This window comes from Anser brachyrhynchus (assembly GCF_964034855.1).
Source record: "Anser brachyrhynchus genome assembly, chromosome: 12".
In the NCBI taxonomy this organism is placed as follows: Eukaryota; Metazoa; Chordata; class Aves; order Anseriformes; family Anatidae; genus Anser; species Anser brachyrhynchus.
The window spans coordinates 2,742,791-2,761,280 of NC_137707.1; the positions used below are offsets into that span (position 1 = coordinate 2,742,791).

Here is an 18,490-nt window from a genome sequence, read left to right on the forward strand (position 1 = left end):
CACGCGGAGGCCGCCCGGCCCCGCCTCGCTTGGCTTTGCCTCCGTGCCAGGGGACACGACGGTGCCGGAGGTGGGACGGGGCTGCAGACCCCATCCCCAGCCCCGGGGTGGCTTGAAAACTCTGGATCCAACGGGGACCCTCCCCGGCACCGGGGCGCGGAGGGAGCCGCGGTGGAAAATCCTGCGCGAGGCTCGCCTCCATCGCCGCGCGCCCCGGGGGACGGCTTTGCCGCCAGGGCATATGTTTTCAGTTCTTGCCGGGGCCGACTTGAGAAATTCTCTCTCCCTCCCAGCTTCTCTGTTGCAAAAAAAAAAAAAAAAAAAAATCAAAAAAAAAAAACAAAACAGCGACCGCAGGGCCGGGGCGGCGGTGGATGATAAATGAGCTGCTCTGTCCCTGCGCAGCCAAGGCCCGGGGAGCTGCTCCCAGGCAGGCTGCGTCCCGCCGGGACGTGGGGCCGCGGGGGGAGCCGGGGGCTCGGAGCCCCCCTGGAGAGGCTTGGGGTGGGGGTGGGGGGCAGAAAGTTGTATGGAGGGGGTTTTGGGGCAGGATGAGGAAGGGGGGGCTCCGGCCTCGGGTCCGTGAATGCAGCGCGTTGTTTCCTCGCCCATCTGCGGCGCAGGCGGGAGAGCATCTGTCGGCCCCGGCGAGGGGGTGGGCTGAGCCCACCGGGGGGGGCAGCGGGGCTCCGGCTGGGCAAGGGGGGGCAGCCCGGGGCCTTGCTCCCTGGGGAAAAACCAGCAGGGAGCAGAAGTGGAGGCTGCAGGGATGGCTGAAGCCTTCCCCTACCCGCTGCTGCTGCTGCTGCCCGGGGGCTTTTCCCGGGCGGGGGTCCCATCCTGCTGGGTCTCAAAACGCGCGCCGTAGCGAAACCCCTGCAGGGAGGGAGCCCACGGTGCTGGCCGTGGGGCGTCAGGGGGAAGGGGCGATGCTGGGAGACCTTTAAAGAGCACTCCCAGCACGCGCCGCGCTCCCGCCGCCCTCGCCGCATAGAGCAGCCGCAACATCAGGCCTATAAATAAATAAAACGCAACGAGGCCCCCGCTGCCTTCTGGAGCACCCTGAAAAAAAAAAAAAAAAGCCCCGCGGAGCCCGTTCTCCCGGGGTATCGTGTTCCCCGCCTCGTGTGTCGCCTCCCCGCTCCCCCCACGTCTTTATTGCCGGAGCCATCTGCGGGGAAACTGGATCCCCGTCCCCGAAGAGCCCCCGTGCCCCCTGCCCGCGCTCCGGCTGATGTCCCCTGAGCTGTTTGATCTCACAGTTGCCGGCGAGCATCGGACGCCGTCACCCGCGGCCCCGGCCAGGGGATGACAGCACGGGCTGGCCAAGCCCAGCGGGGCACAGCACCGCTTCCAGGACCGCTGGCGGCGGCCACGCTGCGGGGTGGCCCGATGGGCGACGAGGAGCGGGGACGGGGCGGCTTCCCCGTGCCAGCCCAGGCACCGAGCCTCCCTCTTTGGGTCCGATCCTGCACCGGCCCCAGCAGCAGGACAGGCTCAAGGACAGGAGCGGGGCCGTTGCGGTGACTTGCCGTGAGCTTGGCCGCGTTGCCACGCGTGCCGCCGCCTCGACCGGGCGCGTGCAGCTATCCCCAGGGCCGTTAATATCCCTAATTTTTTATAGGGATTTTTTTTGCTGAGCGGGCGCCCCGTAAGTCAGCCCCGGGTACAGCTCGCGCTTCGGCGGCGCCGCTTGCCCAAGGACAGCAAAATGCTTCAGCAGCACTAAATCTCATCGCTGGGCTGGGAGGCAGGTAGGGACGCTCCGGGATTATTGCACGCCTCGCTGAAAGGCGGCCAGCCCCGGCGCAGAACACAGCAGCTATTTAGCAGCGAGCGGCGAGGCGCTGCAGCGTTTTAGGAGCGAGCGGGAAATAGGATCTGGTACCGAACTGGAACGGCGGCAGGGCTTTGAAATGGGAAATAAATTACCGGGGCCAGCCTTCGGTGGGGACGCCGGGTTAATAACGGCGGGTTGCGCGGCAGTGTCGGTGACAGCCGGGGGGTGCCGCGGGACACGGCCCCCATGGGACACACAGGGTCCCCATAGGGCACAGCCCCCCATGGGACACAGCCCCCTATAGGGCACAGCCCCCCATGGGACGTACAGGGTCCCCATAGGGCACAGCCCCCCATGGGACATACAGGGTCCCCATAGGGCACAGCCCATAGGACCCCATAGGTCCCCATAGGACACAGTCCCCTGTAGGGCACAGCCCCCCATGGGACACAGTCCCCCCATAGGACACAGTCCCCCCCATGGGACACGGTCCCCCCATGGGACACAGTGCCCCCCTTGGGACATTATCCCCCCCGTGGGACCCGTCCCCCCTGCGGTGCCGCTTTCAGGGTGCACGCTGCACCAAGCACCATGGCATAAAGACGGGGTGCAGGGAGGGAACGAGGCGTGGGGCCCCCACATGGGCTCGATTGCTGACACCCCCCGGGGGGGGCGGGGTCCTCCCTCTGTGCCCCCCCTTATCCCCCCCCCCTTTTTGGGACCCCTCCGAGCCCCGTGGGCTGGGCTTGAGGACGCCCCCCCGTGGGGTCCCGGCGTGGGCGGGAGGTGGGGGGGGGGGGGGGCGCAGCTCGGAGCCCCCCCCCCCCCGTCCCGGGCCGGTCTTGGCGGGGGGCGGCGCGGGGGGGGGCGGCCGGGGAGGGGCCGGGCGGGGGGCGCCGGGGCCGGGCGGCGGCGGCGGCGGGGCCGGGAGGAGGCTGAGCTGCCGCCCTTCCTCCGCGCCTCGCCGCCCGGCCCGGCCTTCTCGCGGCGAACTTTTTTATCCCGCGCCGGTGGCTTTTCTTTTTTTTTTTTTTTAAATTATTTATTTCGTTAGGGCTTTTTTTTTCTTCCCTTTCTTTTTTTCCTTTTGCTTTTTTTTTTTCCCGCTTTTTTTCCCGTTTTTTTCTTTTGCTTTCTCCCCCTTTTTTCCCTTTTTAATTTTCCCCCTTTTTTCTTTTTCTTTTTTTCCCTTTTTCTTTTTCCCCCCTTTTTTTCCTTTTACTGTTTTTTCCCTTTTTCCCCTTTTTTCTTATTTTCCCTTTTCTTCTTTTTTTCCTTTTTCCTTTTAGTTTTTCTTTCCTTTCCTTCTTTTCATTTTTTCACGTTTTTTCCTTTCTCTTTTTCCCTTTTTTCTTATTCTTTCCCTTTTTTCCTTTCTTTCCCCCTTTTTCCTTTTTCTTTCCTTTTCTTTCCTTTTTTTCCTTTTCTTTCCTTTTTTCCTTTTTCTTTCCTTTTCTTTCCTTTTTTTCCTTTTCTTTCCTTTTTTCCTTTTCTTTCCTTTTTTCCTTTTTCTTTCCTTTTTTTCCTTTTCTTTCCTTGTTTTCTTTTTTCTTTCCTTTTTTCCTTTTCTTTCCTTTTTTTTCCTTTTCTTCCCTTTTTTCCTTTTCTCCCCTTTTTTCCTTTTCTTCCCTTTCTTCCTTTTCTTTCCTTTTTTTCCCTTTCCTTTTCTTTCCCTTTTCCCTTTTCCTCCCTTTTTTTCCTTTTCTTCCCCTTTTTCCCTTTTCCTTCCCCTTCTCCTTCCTTTTTCTTCCCCCCCCTTTCCCCCCTTTTCCCTTTCCCCCTTTTCCCTTTCCCCCTTTTCTTCCCCCTTTCCCCTTTCCCCCCTTTTCCCTTCCTCCCCCTTCCCCTTTCTCCACCCCCCCACCTCCCACCCCCTCTCCCCTTCCAACTTTCCCCCCCCTTCCCCCTTCCTTCTCCCTTCCCCCTTCCCCCCCTCTATATCTTTCCCCTCTCCGGCCGGGGGGGGGGCGGCAGCGGCGTGTGCTGTGTGTGTGCTCTGTGTGTGCGCTGTGCGCGCTGTGTGTGTGAGCGGGGGGGGAGCGCCGGGCAAACCCGCCCCCCGAGCCTGCGTGGCCGCCGGAGCCGCGGGATGAGCCGGGGGCGGCGATGAGCGCGGCGGGGCCGGGGGCGGCGGCGGCGGCGCCGCTCTCCCGCAAGCAGCGCCTGATGGCCGCGCTGGCGGCCGGCGAGGGGGGCCCGGCGGCGGCCGGAGCTCCGGCGAGCCCCTCAGCGGCCCTCTGCTGCTTCATCTGCGGCGGCGGCATCAGCCGCGGCAAGGAGCTGAAGCTTCAGGTGCGGCCCCCCCGCGACCACCGGCCCTTCTTCCCTTTCCTCCAGCACCAGGAGCCGGCGCCCGGCGCCCGCGCCGTGTCCGCGGAGGGCTGCGCGCTGGTGTGCGCCGTGTGCCGCTGCTTCCTGGGCGAGCAGTGGGACTCGTTCGAGCGCAGCCGCACGCCGGTGGAGAAGCGCATGTACTGGCTCAAGCGGCCCCACCAGTGCGAAGCGGCCTCGGGGGGCACCGGGCTGCGCAGGGGGGCTCCGGGCTGGGACCCCGCCGCTGCTCCGGGCCGCCGAGACGACGAGGAGGAGGAGGAGGAGGAAGAGGAAGAGGAGGAGGACGAAGGGCCGGCGGCCGGCTCCGAGCTCTCCGAGCTGTCCGACGCCGAGCCCCTGTCGGAGGCCGAGGGGACGGGCGGCACCGTCAGGGCCCCCCCGGCGGCCGGGGGCAAGCGGGGGCCGCCGTGCTGCTCGTCGGAGGACAGCGAGATCAACATCACCAGCGAGGAGGAGGAGGAGGAGGAGGAGGAGGAAGAGGAGGAGGAGGAGGAAGGCGAGCGGCCCGCTTGGGCGGCGGGCACCGCCTGCTACATCTGCGGCAGCCCCTTGGCGCCCGGCGGGCAGCACCGCGTCCACGTGCAGAAGCAGGAGAGGAGCTCGCCGGCGCCTTTCTTCCCCTTCCTCTGGCTTCACAGCCCCCCGCCGGGCGCCCAGCCCCTCTCGCCGGCCGGCAGCACCCTGGTGTGCCCCTGCTGCTTCGCCTCCCTCATGCAGCAGTGGCAGAGCTTCGAGCTGGCCAACGTGCCCGTGCTGCAGCGGCTCTACGTGGTGCCCCTCAACGCCGCCGCCGCCGCCGCCCCCAAGGGGCGCCGAGGGCCGAAGGAGGACGGGGCGAGCGCGCCGCCGGCGCCCGAGGCTTGCTACCTGTGCGGGGAGGAGTGCGGCAAGGAGGCGAGGCCGGTGGCGGCCAAGATCACCAACGGCAACGCCAAGAGCACCATGCACTTCCCCTTCCTCAGCCTCCTGCCGTGCCCGCCCGGCGCCAAAGGGCTGAACAAGCACTGGGAGGTGAGCAGCTGCCGCAAGTGCTACGGGGTCCTGCAGGACCTGTGGGCCATGTACAGGGCCTGCCACAACGAGGAGCTCATCGCCTCGGTGCAGAGCTTCCTGGGGAGGTACCACCAGGTCTTCTCCGCCGGAGAGCCCGGCGTGTTGTCCAGCCACCCCGCTGTCAAGCCGGGCCCCGGCTCCGTCTGCTACATCTGCGGGGCCGAGCTGGGGGCCGGCAAGGAGTTCCAGCTGAACGTCAACCCGCCGGGGCGCTTCGGGGAGAAGGAGCCCTTCTTCCCCTTCCTCACCGTCTACCCGCCCGCCCCGCGGGCCCGGCCGGCCGATTCCACGGGGCTGGTGGCCACCTGCGTGCTCTGCTACCACGACCTGCTGGGCCAGTGGCTGCAGCACGAGGGCAGGAACTCCCACCACCCCAGCAGCGCCTGGTCCCGGCAGTACAAAGTGGAGACCTTCGTCTGCTTCTTCTGCCGCCAGGAGAAGAAGCGATGCCTTGGATTAAAAGCGGTGCAGGTCGCCAGGCTCCCCGTCTTCCTCTACACCCTGCGCGTGGCCAACAGCCTGCTGGTGGACGACGGGAAGCAGCTGACCATCGGCGCCTGTGCCGAGTGCGGTGCCGTGGTCCTGGCCGGCAAGAGCGTGGCCCCCCCGGAGCTGCTGGCCGCGGCGCCCCCGGCTCTGCTCCCCAAGGTAAGGCGCTGGGCCCCGAGCCCTCCCCTCCCCATCCCTCCCTCCCGGCCTTTCCCCCTGCTGTGACGCCTCTGGCACCGAGCGGGAGGCAGAGCGGTGACAGAGATGGATGCTCTCCTTTCGGGTTCGGTCCCGGGGGGGGGGCGAATGCTAACGGATGGGGTGCCTTTAGCAATGCACTTTTGGAGCCGTCAAGCCGACAAGGAACGGATAAAAATCCTTCCAAGAGGCTCGGGAGAGCCAAGACCTGTCCGCTTGCAGAACCATATATCTGCGCCGCTGGCGCCGGCTCTTTCGGAGCCCCGCGCGAAGGAGGTGGGGTTGTTTGTCCTCCGAGGTGGCCAGAACGGAGGAAATCCTGGTCTGGGACTGCTCGCAGCCCGGGATAACCAGAGAGCTCAGGGCGGGCTGCCCGTGCCCGCCGCAGCCGGCATCCTCGGGAAATTCCTCCGGCCAAAGGGAGCGCGCAGCCTGCGCCGCCGAGGAAACTTCCCGAGTTATCTCCGGTTTTATAGGGCGCCCGAATCAAAGGGTTTCCTCTCGGAGAAACCCGAGCCCTTCCTGCAGCTGGGAGGCTGATGTGCAGGCTCGGGGGCGAGCCGAGCGGGGTTGCGCAGGGCGCCGCGGGGGCACCGCCTGGGAAGTTGCACGGAAGAGCAAAGATTTTCGTGTAGTGAGTTCGCCTTTCTCGTGGGACGGGGGAAACTGCTGCTCTTACCCCGAATTTCCAGCTCGTGGGAGCGTGGCTCCTGGAGAGCAGCTGCTCTCTATCTGCAGGCCAGGCCCCAGACCGGGCTCTGTAAAATACCAGCATCCCAAATCCCCAAATTACTTTTCAAAGCCTTTCGGCTCCGTTCGGAGCCAGAACCCCGCGGCTCTCCGAAGCGCTGGCATTTTCTTTAGAAATGCAAAACAGCCCTTCCGAGGCAGTGCTCCTTTTCTCTCCGCTCCCTCTCCCCTGCCCCGTTACAAATATAATTTCCCTGGCCGGGGGCTCGTGGCTCCGTGTCCGGCCGTGCCAGGGGGGACCCCACCGGGACCCCAAGGGTCGGCGCGGCCGTGCCAGGATGGCGCGGGAGGTGGGCTTGGCACCGGCGAGGGGAATCCTCTGGAAACCCGTTGCTTTCAGGAGGTTTCCCCTCGTCCTGCGGGCCCGAGCCGGGCTGCCCTGCCATCGGGGCGGGTCGCTCGTGGACGTGGACGGTTCATTTCCAAGCTCGCCCTCCTGGGAGGCTGCTTCCAGCTGGTGCAACTCGCAGCGCGCGCAGGGGGTCGAGGTGGTGGAGGCTCGCGGGGTGCTCGGGGTCGTGCTCATGGCTGTTCTGTCCGTCCGTCTGTCCGTCCTGGGTCACTGGCGTCTGCAGGGTGCTGGTGGCGTTCACCCCGTGCTGTCCGGTGGCCGCAGGGGGTTTGGGAGGCAGGCGAGCGGCGCTCACCCCGGGGTGCTGCTCCAGCAGGGGCCGGGAGGGTGCAGGCGGTGAGGGGAACGGGGTCCGCGTGTCCCCAGCGGGCGTTCCCCACCTCTGTCCCCGCAGCGTCCCCAGGCCACGGCGCGGGCACGTGGTGCTGGTGGCCGCGCTGATCCCGAGCGGCTCTGCCCCAGCTCGGCCTCCAGCATTTGGTGCTCGGGGATTTCCTGCCCCTTTCCCCTGGAGCCGGGCATTTCCCGGACACACGTCCTCGTCTCCTTGTCCCCGCTGTCCCCAAACTTCCCCTTGGCTCCTGCCCGCGGCCCCGTGTGTGACCTGAGGAGCTCTGAAAAGCTTTTGTGTGGGGTCGGGAGAGGCAGAGGGGGAGGAGGAGGACTCCGAGGGTGTCCTGGGGAAGGGATGCCATTCAGTTCCTCCCTCTTGTTCCTGGGCGTGCTAATGAGCAAATTAAGGGGCTGATACCACAGGCACCGCGCGGGAGGCGAGGCAGAGCCCTTCCTACACAGAGCTGCTTGGGGAGGGCGGGCACCGCTTCGGTTTGGGGGGGCTCTTCCACGTCCTGGGGTGGACTTTTGTGGCCCAGAAGGTCCCTTCACCTTCTCCCTCCCCACCTTTACGCTCTTCCCATCCCCGTTAATGTGGAACCTGGCAGGATCCTGCTGTACCAGGGGGCTAAACCCACCGCCCTGCCCCTCCTCGCAGCTCCGCTGCTTTATTTTCCAAATCCTCGTGTTTTTTTTTTTTTTTCCCATGCCCAGGACGGACGCCCCCTGCACCCGGAGCTGGTGGCTTGCTGCTGCCCTGCCCGCAGCTGGGCGACCTCCTTGGCTCTGGGTCCGGAGCTCAGACCCGGTGCTGGGTAACTGCAGCCGGACGTCCACGTGGAGGCTGGGTCCTCTGCGGGACAGCTTGGAGCTGCTAACGAGGGAACCCAGCACCCAGAGCTCATTAGGGGGGAGGCAGAGGCGTTTGGGGTGGGCTGGTGCCCCTGCTGCTGGTGGTGGGGAGCAGGTCCTGCTCGAGAAGCCTTTCTTGGAGGTAAGCTCCTTGGGGCCGCCGCAGACCCTGCTTTTGGCTGTTGGAGGGTGGATTTGGGTTTGTAGGGGGGATTTGGGTCAGTATGGGTGCCTGTTGGCTTGCCACCCTCGGTCCCCTCTGGGGTGTGCACCACGAGAGCGCATCCAGCTCTGCTCCTTGCGAGGGGGGTGTGTGGGTCCCTGTGGGGGGCTGCTGCATCCCGGGGGGCTGCGGTGCTGCCCGATGGTGCCTTACGAGCAGGCGCTGCTGCGAGCCAAGCAGGTGCAGGGGGGAATTGTTCCGAGCATCATAAACCGTGGCTGCGAAAGCCCCGGAGAGAAAAGGGCGCTGAGCGCCCGCGGACCCGAGGGAACGATGTGGGAGGGGAGAGGTGAGAGGGCTGCTGGCCTCGAGGACGTGCAGAGGGGATTACAGCCCGCAGAGCCGTGAGGGTTAAGGGAAGGTGGAGCACGGGGTGAAGCTGTAAGGTGCCATAAAAGTGCCGTAAAGCCGCCCCGCAGCGCCCCTGCTGCCGCAGGCACGGCGCGGGTGGGAGCCGCATCCTCCTGTGCGGGCTGGAGATGGCCGGGGCGCTGCGGGAGGGGGGGCAGAGATGCACGGGGTGGGATCACGACAGCCACGGGGGGCTGGCAGCAGCACCCACCGCTCTCCGACCGAAGCGGGTCCCGTCCCGCTGTGGGTGCCGCGGGCTTGGGGTGCCGCCGACCACGTCCCAGGCTGGTCGCTCCTGTGGGAGACGTCTCCGGAGCAGCGTGTCCGAGTCCCCCTGCCCTTACCTAAAGGGCTGAAACGCCCCAGCACGGCAGGGCTCAGCACCCTGCCGTGGCTCGAGGAGAGCCTCTCCCGCCGCCTCCAGGTGCCGCTCAGCGAGCTGCCCACCCCGCACCCGGGGAGCTCCCCGTCCCCGGGAGCACCCTGCAGGCTTTGCTGCCTCCTCTCACCCCCATCCTCCGTCCGATTTCCGAGCGCTGCCTGCTGTTAAAGCAGGGCTCTGCCCTCGTGTCGCCGCCGCCACGCGCGGGTGTCCCCAAGAGGAGCCCGTCCCCAGGAGGAGGAGGAGGAGAAGGAGAAGGTTTGGGTCCGGGTGAGGCGAGAGCCCTTGGCTGAGCGAGGCTGAGCTTTTCCCTGCTGCAAGCACAGCTCTGGGGCGCGTCAGGGCTTGGCAGAGGACCCCCCTGGTTCTCGTCGCGGGGTGGCACCCGACCCCGGCTTCCCGGCGCTGCAGACGATCCCGATCCGTGCAGGGCTTTGCCCCCTTCCTTTAGGGCCGTGACGCGGCGCGGTTCGAAGCCCCGAGGCGAGCCTACAGCTGCTGGGAGCATCCTCCCCTGGCCTTCTGAGCGCGGTTTCGGGCAGACATCAAAGTTCGTGCCTTGTCCTGAGGAGCGGAGGCAGGAACGATGCCGCGAAAGCAAAGCCAGGAGGCGGAGGGCGAAGCCTGATCCTCCTCCCCACGCCAAATTCCTGGGGAGGGCGCAAATCTTCAGGTGCGTGGCAGCAGGAGAAGGGAGGAAACCTCTCGGGCCGGGTGACGGGCCGGGGAGCTCTGTTTTGCCTGCGTCTTTGGTTCGTTTCGAAGCAAACTGGAAGAAAAATCTCCCAGCAAGCGGGTGAGGTGCCAGCACCAGCGGTTTGCGCTTTCCCTGCCAAGCTGGCTGCTTCTGCCAGCATCGCGGCTCCGTGTGCGGGCTGCGGAGGGTGGCACGCACCGGGGTGCCTGCTGCTGCTCCTGGGAGCGCGGGGGAGAGGAGCAGGTCTCGCCTTTCACCTTTTTTTGGGATTTTTTGGGGGCCAGCGTGAGCTGGCTTTGCTGGTTCCATCTTGCACCGGTTGTTGCCGTCGCTAATTGTAACAGATAAAGAGCGAAATCAGGCCGAGGGGATTTTAAGCCAACTTTAGCGGGTTAAACTCACGTTGTTTGCAATGTATGTGTGTATGTGGAGAGGTTTTCAGCGAGGCCCACGCCACGTTTTGGTGAGGGGGCTTTCCCTGAGGGACGGACTCCGGAGAAACGCGCCCGGCGGTTTCGGCCGAGGTCTCAGTCGCGGCTCGGAGGTGGCACCAGGATCACACCGTGACTTCACGGCTCGGGGCGCAGCCTCCCGCTGGGTCGCATTCCCAGGTGGCAAACAAAGAAACAAGGCCGGGGAAATGTGCCTCCCGCTTTTTCCTGCCGGTGAGGTCAGGGTGTTTGTCCGCGCTTGGCGTGCGCGTAGCCGGGCTGGAAACCCGCACCCCTCCGTGCCCTGTCCCGCTGCTCGGCTCCTCTCCAACTCCCCCTGCTGCCTGCGCCTCGTCACCCCGGGGCGCTGGGGTCTGTGGCTGGGGGCAAACGTCCTTCAGCCGTGCCCGGGGGGCGGGGGGGAGAGCAAAGGGTTTTTTTGCTTTGGCTGGCCTGACCTTGCCGTCCCAGCTGTCCAAAATGCCAGCGATCCCGTGCCGCTGCCAGCAGCGGCGTCCTGCGGGCCTCGTGCTGACTCCACAGCTCACCAGCTGGCTGCTATATATTTTTTTTCTAATCCCTCCCCCCCTTCCCTCTCCCTTTCCCAAAAGCAGCGGCGGCGGCGGCGGTGGCGGCGGCGCACGGGGACCGAACGCTGCCTCTCTTCTCCCAGCGGCCAGGGCACCTGCCAAAAAAACACTGGCCTCAGACGTGTGCTGCCCAGGAAAACCTGCCTGCGCCCTGGCAGCCTCTGCTCCCCTCCTCCCCTGCGGGCTGGGCTCTCCTGGGGGCTGCGTTTGCAGCCAGGAGGGTGCTGGTGGCATCCCCCCGCGTGGCGGGGGACGCACGGCACGATTTGGAGGTGCGGGGTCCCCTCCCCACAAAGAGGGAGGGAAGGGCTCCTTTCTCAGCCCGGCGGCTTTCCCTTTGTCCTCCCCACCCCAAAAAATAGCCCCCGCAATCCCCGCCGCCACCCCGGGAGAGGGAACGGCCGGGCCGGGCTCCCTTCCCCTGCAGTCGCGGCGGTGGAAACGCTTTCGCAACCCTCGGAGCATCTTGCAGCAGCTCCGGCCTCCCTCCCCGCGCCTCCTGCAAAGCCGCCGCCAAGTCGGGAGATGGGGCAGAGGCACGGACAGCTCTGGGACGGACGGACGGACGGACGGACAGATGTTTTGTCCAGAAGCTTGGCTCTGCTCGAGCCCCCCGCGTCCCGGGGGCTCCTTTTTGCAGCCACGTTGGCGACGGCGGGAGCGGGGCGGAGGATTTGGGTTGCTCCCTGCTGGCACCCTCGGCACGGGGGCAGGGATTGTGTGTTCCCGGGGACCTGCGGGCACCACGGGGCACGCTGTCCCCTGTGAAGGACAGCAGCTGAACGGCTCTCGCCTGGTCCTGTGCCGCTGGGCAGGATCTGGCCAGACGTCGCCGTCCCTCTCTGCAAAAGGCTGGCTGGGGTGCTGGCCTTGGGAGGGCGGTGTGGAAACGTCCCTCTGCTGTGCCACGGCTCTCCTTGGGGATTTCCCGGCTCAGCCAGGCTGGGAGAGGGCTTTGCAGGGGTGAATCTGCCAGGGTGGTGGGACAGGAGGGTCCCTGGGGTGGGGGCTGCAGGGGGGGAAGGGGACACCGAGCCCCCCTCAGCCTGGGGGTGGGCTGGGGATGCTGTGGCACTGAGGGTGGGAGGTTTGGGGACATGGGGGACAAGGTCCCCATTCCCAGGGCCGCGGGGAGGCCCCGATGAGCTCAGCACCGCCTCGTGCAGCACGCACACCCGGCCCTGGCGTGGGGACGGGGCCTCTCTGCGGGGAGGGGACCGGCGCGCCGTGTCGGTGGCAGGCTCCCAGCCGCGCCGGGCTTCCCTCCGCTGCGAGCAGCTGGAGGCGGGAGCCCTTCCAGCGGCACAATCCTCCCGGGCCCTGGCCCAGGGCTCTGACAGCTCCGTGTCCCCCCCGCCGCCGCCGAGACGGGCTGCGGAGGCGCCTCCTCGAGCGTGCCTTGGCCGCCCGGCGCTGCGGGGGCAGCGGCTCCTTGCAGAGGGCTGCGCCGGCGCCGCGTTGCAGCAGGTGCTGGCCCGGCGCGGCTCGCTGCGCCGCCCTGCTGCTCCTCGCCTTGCCCCCCCCTCGCTTTGCACCCCCGGGTTTGCAAAACGCATCGTGCCCCGTGGCATGGAGAGCCTGGCTCTCCTCCCTGTGACACCAGGGGGAGGATGCACGAGGGATGGCGAAGCCCCTGGGATCTTCGGCTGCGGAGCGAGGCTGGGTCGGCCCAAATGCAACCTGGCACAAATGCGCGGCTTTTGGATTTTGTTTTTTTTCTGTTTCTCCCCCCGTTCCGCGTTAGTGCAAGTGCTGCTGCTGGGCTTCAGTAGCTCTCGGGAGGCTGAAGTCATCTGTTTGTGCGCGGCGCTGGCGTGGTCGGAGCAGCAGCTGCCCCGGCTTCCCTCTCGGACCTGCTCTGAGCCGTGCCGGGGCACAGCGAGCACCGTGGCCACCCCCGGCTGGTTTGCGTCGCGTGCTGACCCCTGTCCCCCATGGGGGACACGCGGTGTCACGTACGAAACGTGGCTGGGGGTGCCCACGCTGCCCTGCAGCGTGGCGGTGCAGGTGTAGGAGCTTTCTCCGGCTGGAGGACGGCTGAGCGCTGCTTTTAGGGTGAACGCAAGCACCAGCGCTGCCTTCCAGGCTGCTCCCAGTTGCACTGGGGACCCGGGTTGCTCCCAGCCCTTTTGGCTGTGCGGCACAGCCCGCCTCGGTCCCGCTGCGTGCCGGGGAGCCGAATTCGGGGCAAAACCCTCGGGCTTTGGCAGCGTGCAGCCGCGCAGCTCCGTCCCGTCGCCCTCCCCGCAGGAGCTCCCGGTGCTGGGCTCGGTGCGGCGGGATTAGCTCGGCCTCCGGCTTTGCCTCAGGCGCTGCGCACAAACTCAGGAAATCGCCGTCTGGCCCCGCGCTGCTGCCTCTTCCCCGCGCCTTCCGGCAGGGTCGGCCGCGGCGCAGCGCTGGGGGGACCCGCGGCAGGGACCCCCCCTCCCCGGAGCCGGCTGCTGCGGTGGCTCTGCCTGGGGTTAAGGGGCTCGGGGTGGGCTTCGAGGGGGGTCTTTGAGGGGGGGCTGCCCCATCGTTCGGTGGCTTTGGGTCTGGGCGAGCGGGAGCTGCTGGTGGTGGGCGGCTCGTGCGCCCTGCCGCGCCACCGCTGTGCCGGGCCACCCGGAGCGCATCCCTCTGCTCCCCTGTCTGAGCTTTGGGGGGGATGTTCCTGACCCTTGGGGACATCAGAAAGGGACTTCAGAGCCCGCAGATACGAGGGACTGGGAGGAGAGGGATGGGTCCCTCCGCCGTGCGTGGCCAGTGGGGATACGTGGGGACACCTTGCGAGCGGCCGGCCGGGCTCGGCGCGCCGGGGCGGTTTCCAGCTGCTGTCAGCACGGGGAGGACACGGGGCCGACCTCGCACGTCGTTAGCTGCCCCAGGAGCCCGCGCAGAGCCTGTGCGGGCTGTCCCCAGCACCTCAGCCCCCCCGTGACCCTCCTGGAGGCCACGTCCCGGCATCGTCCTGGCGTCGTCCCCCGCTCTGCCCCCGGCACCTGCCGCTTCCTCCGACGCGGCGGCTACGCGGGGACGGTCGATGCTGCCGGGGTCTTGGCAGGGACCTCGGAGCCGGGGAGGTTTTGGCGAGGTGTCGGCCTCTCGCTCGGAGGTTCGCAGCCGTGGCAGGGCTGCCGGGCTGGGGAGGGACGGCCAGACGGCCGGGGAGGGATGGACAGACGGCCGGACAGCTGCGCCAGGCGTCTCCGGTGCGGCGCGGGGTGTGGGGCGAGCAGCAAACTGCCACCACCAAAGCCCCGTCTGCCCGCAGCACGCTGCTGGAAGGCACCAGGCATCCCAGAGGCATCCCGTCAGTTGATGATCAAGCGCTGGTGATTTCAGCTATTAGCCTGGCCAGGAGGAAATATATATATATATATATGTGAGTGTGTGTACGTCTCCCGCCCGCCCTCCTTGTCCTCACCGCTCAAACAGCTGCGTTTTCTTCTCCTTCCCCCCCGCCCTTCCCCGGAGTGCCCAGCCTGAGTTCTCCCGCAGTGCAAACACGGCGAGGACAAGGCCCTTCAGTTTTCCCGGGAGGTCCCGTGCCAAGGTCAACCCTGCGCGGCGGGGGACGGGGCCCCGGGGCTGGCGGGTCCCCGGGGAGCCGGGGCCGGAGCCGCCCCTGCTGCCTCCGGATCGAGTGCAGATGCCCCGGCTGCGGTGTCTCCGGAGGGGGGGCCGGGCTCGCTCCTGCCGTCTTCTGTTTCCAGCCCAGAACATCTGCACAGTAACTCGGAAATCTGGGCTTTCTCCTGCTTCTCAGCCAGGTCCTGTCACTCCTTTCCTCTTCCAAAAAGGGGTTTGGGCCTGGTGGTGTTTTTTTTTTTTTTTTTTTTTTGTGTTTTTTTTTCCTCCTTTCCTGCCGTTGCCGGTGCAGCGTAACCTGCTCCCTCGCTGCTCGCCCTGGGTGTCGGGGCCGTGCCTGGTTTTCGCTCCATGTGTTCACTGCAAGGCCGTGCTGTGCACGGTGGTGTGTGGGGGGGGGACATTGGGGAGCCCCCCGCTGATCCCCCTGCTCCCGGGTCTCCTGTTGTGGGGCCCCCCTGCAGCCTGGGCCTTGGTTTTCCCATGGGGTCCCCACCGGGGCAGATCCTGGGGGGGTGCCAGGGGGATGCGCTGGGGGCTCTGCGGCCCTGTAGGGCAGCGAGGTGCTGCGTTGCTCGTCCCTTCCAGCTGGGTTTCCTTTCCTCTCCCCTTTCCCGCGTGCTCCCCGGGCCTGATCCTGGATTCAAGCTGCGGGGGTCTGCCAGGAGCCGTCCCCGCTCTGTCCTTACCGTACCCGCTCCTCCCTCGGGCCGAGCCTTTTCCTCCTTTACGGTCCCTTCGCTGTTTCCCCTCTCCCCTCGCTGCCCTATTTCTGGCCGCGCTGGCCCCGATCCCGGCGCTCTCCAAGCGGAAGGAAAAGCTCGGGGAGGGGGGGGACAAATCCCACGAGGATGCCAGCAGGGGCTCGATCCCGGCTGGTGGGAGAGCATTCGGGGCCACCACGCGTCCCCGGAGAGCCACGGGGGTCCCGGCGTGCCCTGGCGGGTGGCTGCACGGGCTCTGGGGCGAGCCGGGGACCTGCGGCACCCAGGGGCACCGCGGAGGAGCTGGGTGCCGGGCAGGGGGGCTCGGGAGCCGCGCACACCCGGGCACCTGGGAGGTGACATGTGCCCGCTGTCACCGCGGTGGGGACAGCCGCGCGGCGCTCACAGCTGCTATTTCTGGCCCGCTCTGTGCCTTCTCTCCTGCGGTCACCGGCGTCTCGGGGCGGCCAGGGGCCAGCTCCCGGCAGCTGCTGCCCTTTTATTTTTAATTCTCCCCCCACTGTGGGACGGACGGGGACGAGGAATCCCCCCCACCCCACCCTGTATGGGCAGCGAGAGAGCTTTTGGGATCTCCCCCCGTGGCTGTCTTGCTCCCGTCGGAATCCCGAATCCGTATCTCTTCGGTGGGCGGCCGTAAAAATAGCGCTTGGTTCGAGTTCGGGGGGTGGCGGGGAAGGGCCGGGAGGGGGCCGGGGCGCTGGGGGGGGGGGGGGGGGGAGGTCCGGTTTCTCCCTTTCCTGGAGGAATTAGGGAGGCCGCATGCTGCCAGCAGCGTTTGGCTGGTAGAGGCAAGCGGAGGCTCCGAGGAGGCGAGCAGGCGTCCGCACAGATGGAAATTTGATCACCCACGGCTCAACAGATTGTTTGATTTATTTTAAAATCAAGCAGATGGCTGCAACAGGAGTTTGTTTAAGTTCAGCTCCGAGCTGGGCCAACGGCCAGGATGCTCGGGGGGGGGGGGGGGGGGTGTAGGGGGGGGGGGTAGGCGTGCCAAAAAATGTTCAATGACTTTGGTCAGCAAGCACCTCGCCGCCTCCTCCCCTCTCCCTCGCTGCAGCCCGCGCGCGCCCCGGCTCCCCCTCTTATCGCGTCCCTGCCTTCGTCTCTTGGCTCCGGCAGCCTGCTTTGTCTCTCACACACACGCCTGCCCTCGGATTTTCCTCCCCGACCGCTCAGTAGGCTCGGGTTCCTCCCCCGGCCATCCCCCTGCCCTGTCCCTGTCGCACTTTTGGGGGTGTTTTTGGGGGCTCCCCGGGCTGGGAGGCGAAGGGAGGAGGCTTCCCGTGGCTTCCCTCCCGTCCCCTTGTCCTCCGCGTCCCACGGGGAGCCCGGAGCTGGGGCTGGGGGTCCCGGCTGGGTGCCAGCGGGGCTGTCCCCACGTGTGGCTGTCCCACCGCAGAGGGGCGGCTGGGTCCCCATGTCCCAAATCAGCGGTGGCGTCGGTGGAAACAGGGCTTATTATTGCCGGGGGGGGGGTGCTTGGGGCGAGCTGGGGACGGAGAGGTGCCCCCGCCACGTGGCCGTGTCCCCTGCTTACGGCTCCGGGCACGTTTGTGGCCTCGCTGCCATATGGCAGGCAGGGAAGGGGCTGGAGGAGCTGGTGGGGAAGGAGTCTCAGAATCACCAAACTGCTATAAACGGCCTCATTTAGGGGTATTGGGGGGGGGCTTCCCATGCTCAGGAGCCAGCCCGACGGTGACCTGGGGTCCCCGGCACGCGTGGCCGTGTCCCCTCGCCCTGCCAGGGCACGGCGGGGCTGGGGATGCTCTTTTTGGGGACAAGGAGCTGGTGGTGTCCCCACCGGGGTGACCACGGGGGATGCTCGGGGAGCTCCGGGCGTCCTCCTGCTGCCGGCGGCGCCCTTGGGGTGTCCCTGTCCTTGGGGTCCCCCCCCGGGCCGCGTGCCCCCGCCGGGGAGCGGGGCGGGAAGGGGTTAAGGCAGGCGAAGGAAAACAAGAGTGCTGCAGGGCCTGGGTGGCTGACAAGCCAAACAACTGTTTTTGACTCACTGCTGCTGCCTTGCCAAGCGCAATTGCTTCCACATTCCCATCCCCTGGCTGGAGGGGTGCGCGGAGACGTTGGCTCCTCTGGAGGCTGCGGGGAGGGAAGGGGGATGCCGGGGAGGGGGGGGGGGAGGTGGCAGCGAGGCGGGGGCTGGCTCGGCACCGCTTTTTCTCGGCTCTTCTCTCCTTTTTTTTTTTTTTCACCTCCGTGCCGAGCAGCACGGGCGGGCGGGGGGGGCGGCGATGCTGCCGGGGCCGCTCGTGGTGGCAGCTCCGCATGGAGCATCCCCTCCACCGGCCCCAAAGGTGGCAGAGGGGATTTGGGGGGGGGCTGCAGGGTACCCCAGGGGTTCAGCTGCCCTGTCCGCGTGTAGGGGGGCAGCAGCAGCCCTTGGCCCCCCTCTCCAGCTCCTGGGTTCCCCTCTCCAGCTCCTGAGTTCCCCTCTCCACTGGGGATCGAGCCCCCCCATCCCCAGTGTCCCCATTCCTGCCCCCATAAGGACAGGGCACGACCCCATTACAACCCCGCACGGTTATGGGGTCCAGATTTAATGAGGGGCAGTGGGAGGGGAGCCGGGCACGGGAAGGGGGGGCAAATCTGGGGGGGGGGGGGGGCAAATCTGCCCCGGCAGCTCCTAGGCTGTAAAATCCCCAGGGCTCCGAGCGCTGGTGCCGTGGTGCTGCAGGCAACGAGAAATAAGTCCTTGGAGCCCAGGCTCGGTCGTTCCAGAGGAGAGGTTGGAGCTTCTCGGGCTTGCTGCTTTGTGGAGTTAATTATCTTCTGAGTCTGCTATTTTTTTTATTTTTTTATTTTTTTTTTTGTTCCTTGGGATTATTTCCTTGGCAAACGAGGCGTCGTTTTCAAGCGCTGAGCTCTGCTCCCTCTGAACCCCTGGCTGCTAAGGAGGAGATCCTGGTCTTAACAAAACAGCTCGCCCTAAAAAAAAAAAAATAATAAACCAACAAAAAACCAGAGGGGCTCGGGGCAATTTGGGCCGCTTTGGCTGTTTTTGTGGAACGTACGCCTCGTGGGAGCGGGGGCAGATGGGGCTCTGCGGTCACCTGTCTGCGTCGTGGAGACGTCGTGCCCGGGGTCCCCGCGTGCCGGGGGCCGTGGTGCTGGGGGTCCCGCCTGGGTGCTGTCAGCCACGGGGGATAAATGGGTCCTGCGGTGCCGCCTGGTTGATCTCGCCCTGCTGCCGCCCCAGGGGAGGGATCTGGCGAGCTGTGACCCCCCCCCCCGGTGTCCCCACGTCGACGCGGAGGGAGGCGCAGAGCCCCACGGGCAGCATCCCGCTGGGGATGCGGGAGGGCGATGTCAGCGCCGTGACAAATGTCGCAAAATGACTCCATCCCCCTTGTGCCGCCTGCGTC

General features: G+C 66.4%; 1 protein-coding gene across 3 annotated transcripts in view; it reads left to right on the forward strand.

Annotated features, from left to right (window-relative positions):
• The first annotated feature begins 3,846 nt into the window (after window positions 1-3,846).
• GSE1 (Gse1 coiled-coil protein) overlaps window positions 3,847-18,490 on the forward strand; it is a 103,026-nt gene continuing 88,382 nt past the window's right edge. For 2 of the 3 annotated variants that reach the window (XM_080552185.1, XM_080552187.1), the window contains exon 1: window positions 3,849-5,815. In XM_080552185.1, the coding sequence (XP_080408311.1) occupies window positions 3,887-5,815 (1,929 nt within the window). In that variant the 5' untranslated portion in view covers window positions 3,849-3,886. Of the gene's footprint in view, window positions 5,816-18,490 lie in introns of all 3 variants that reach the window. The other variant, XM_080552186.1, reaches the window with a different exon arrangement.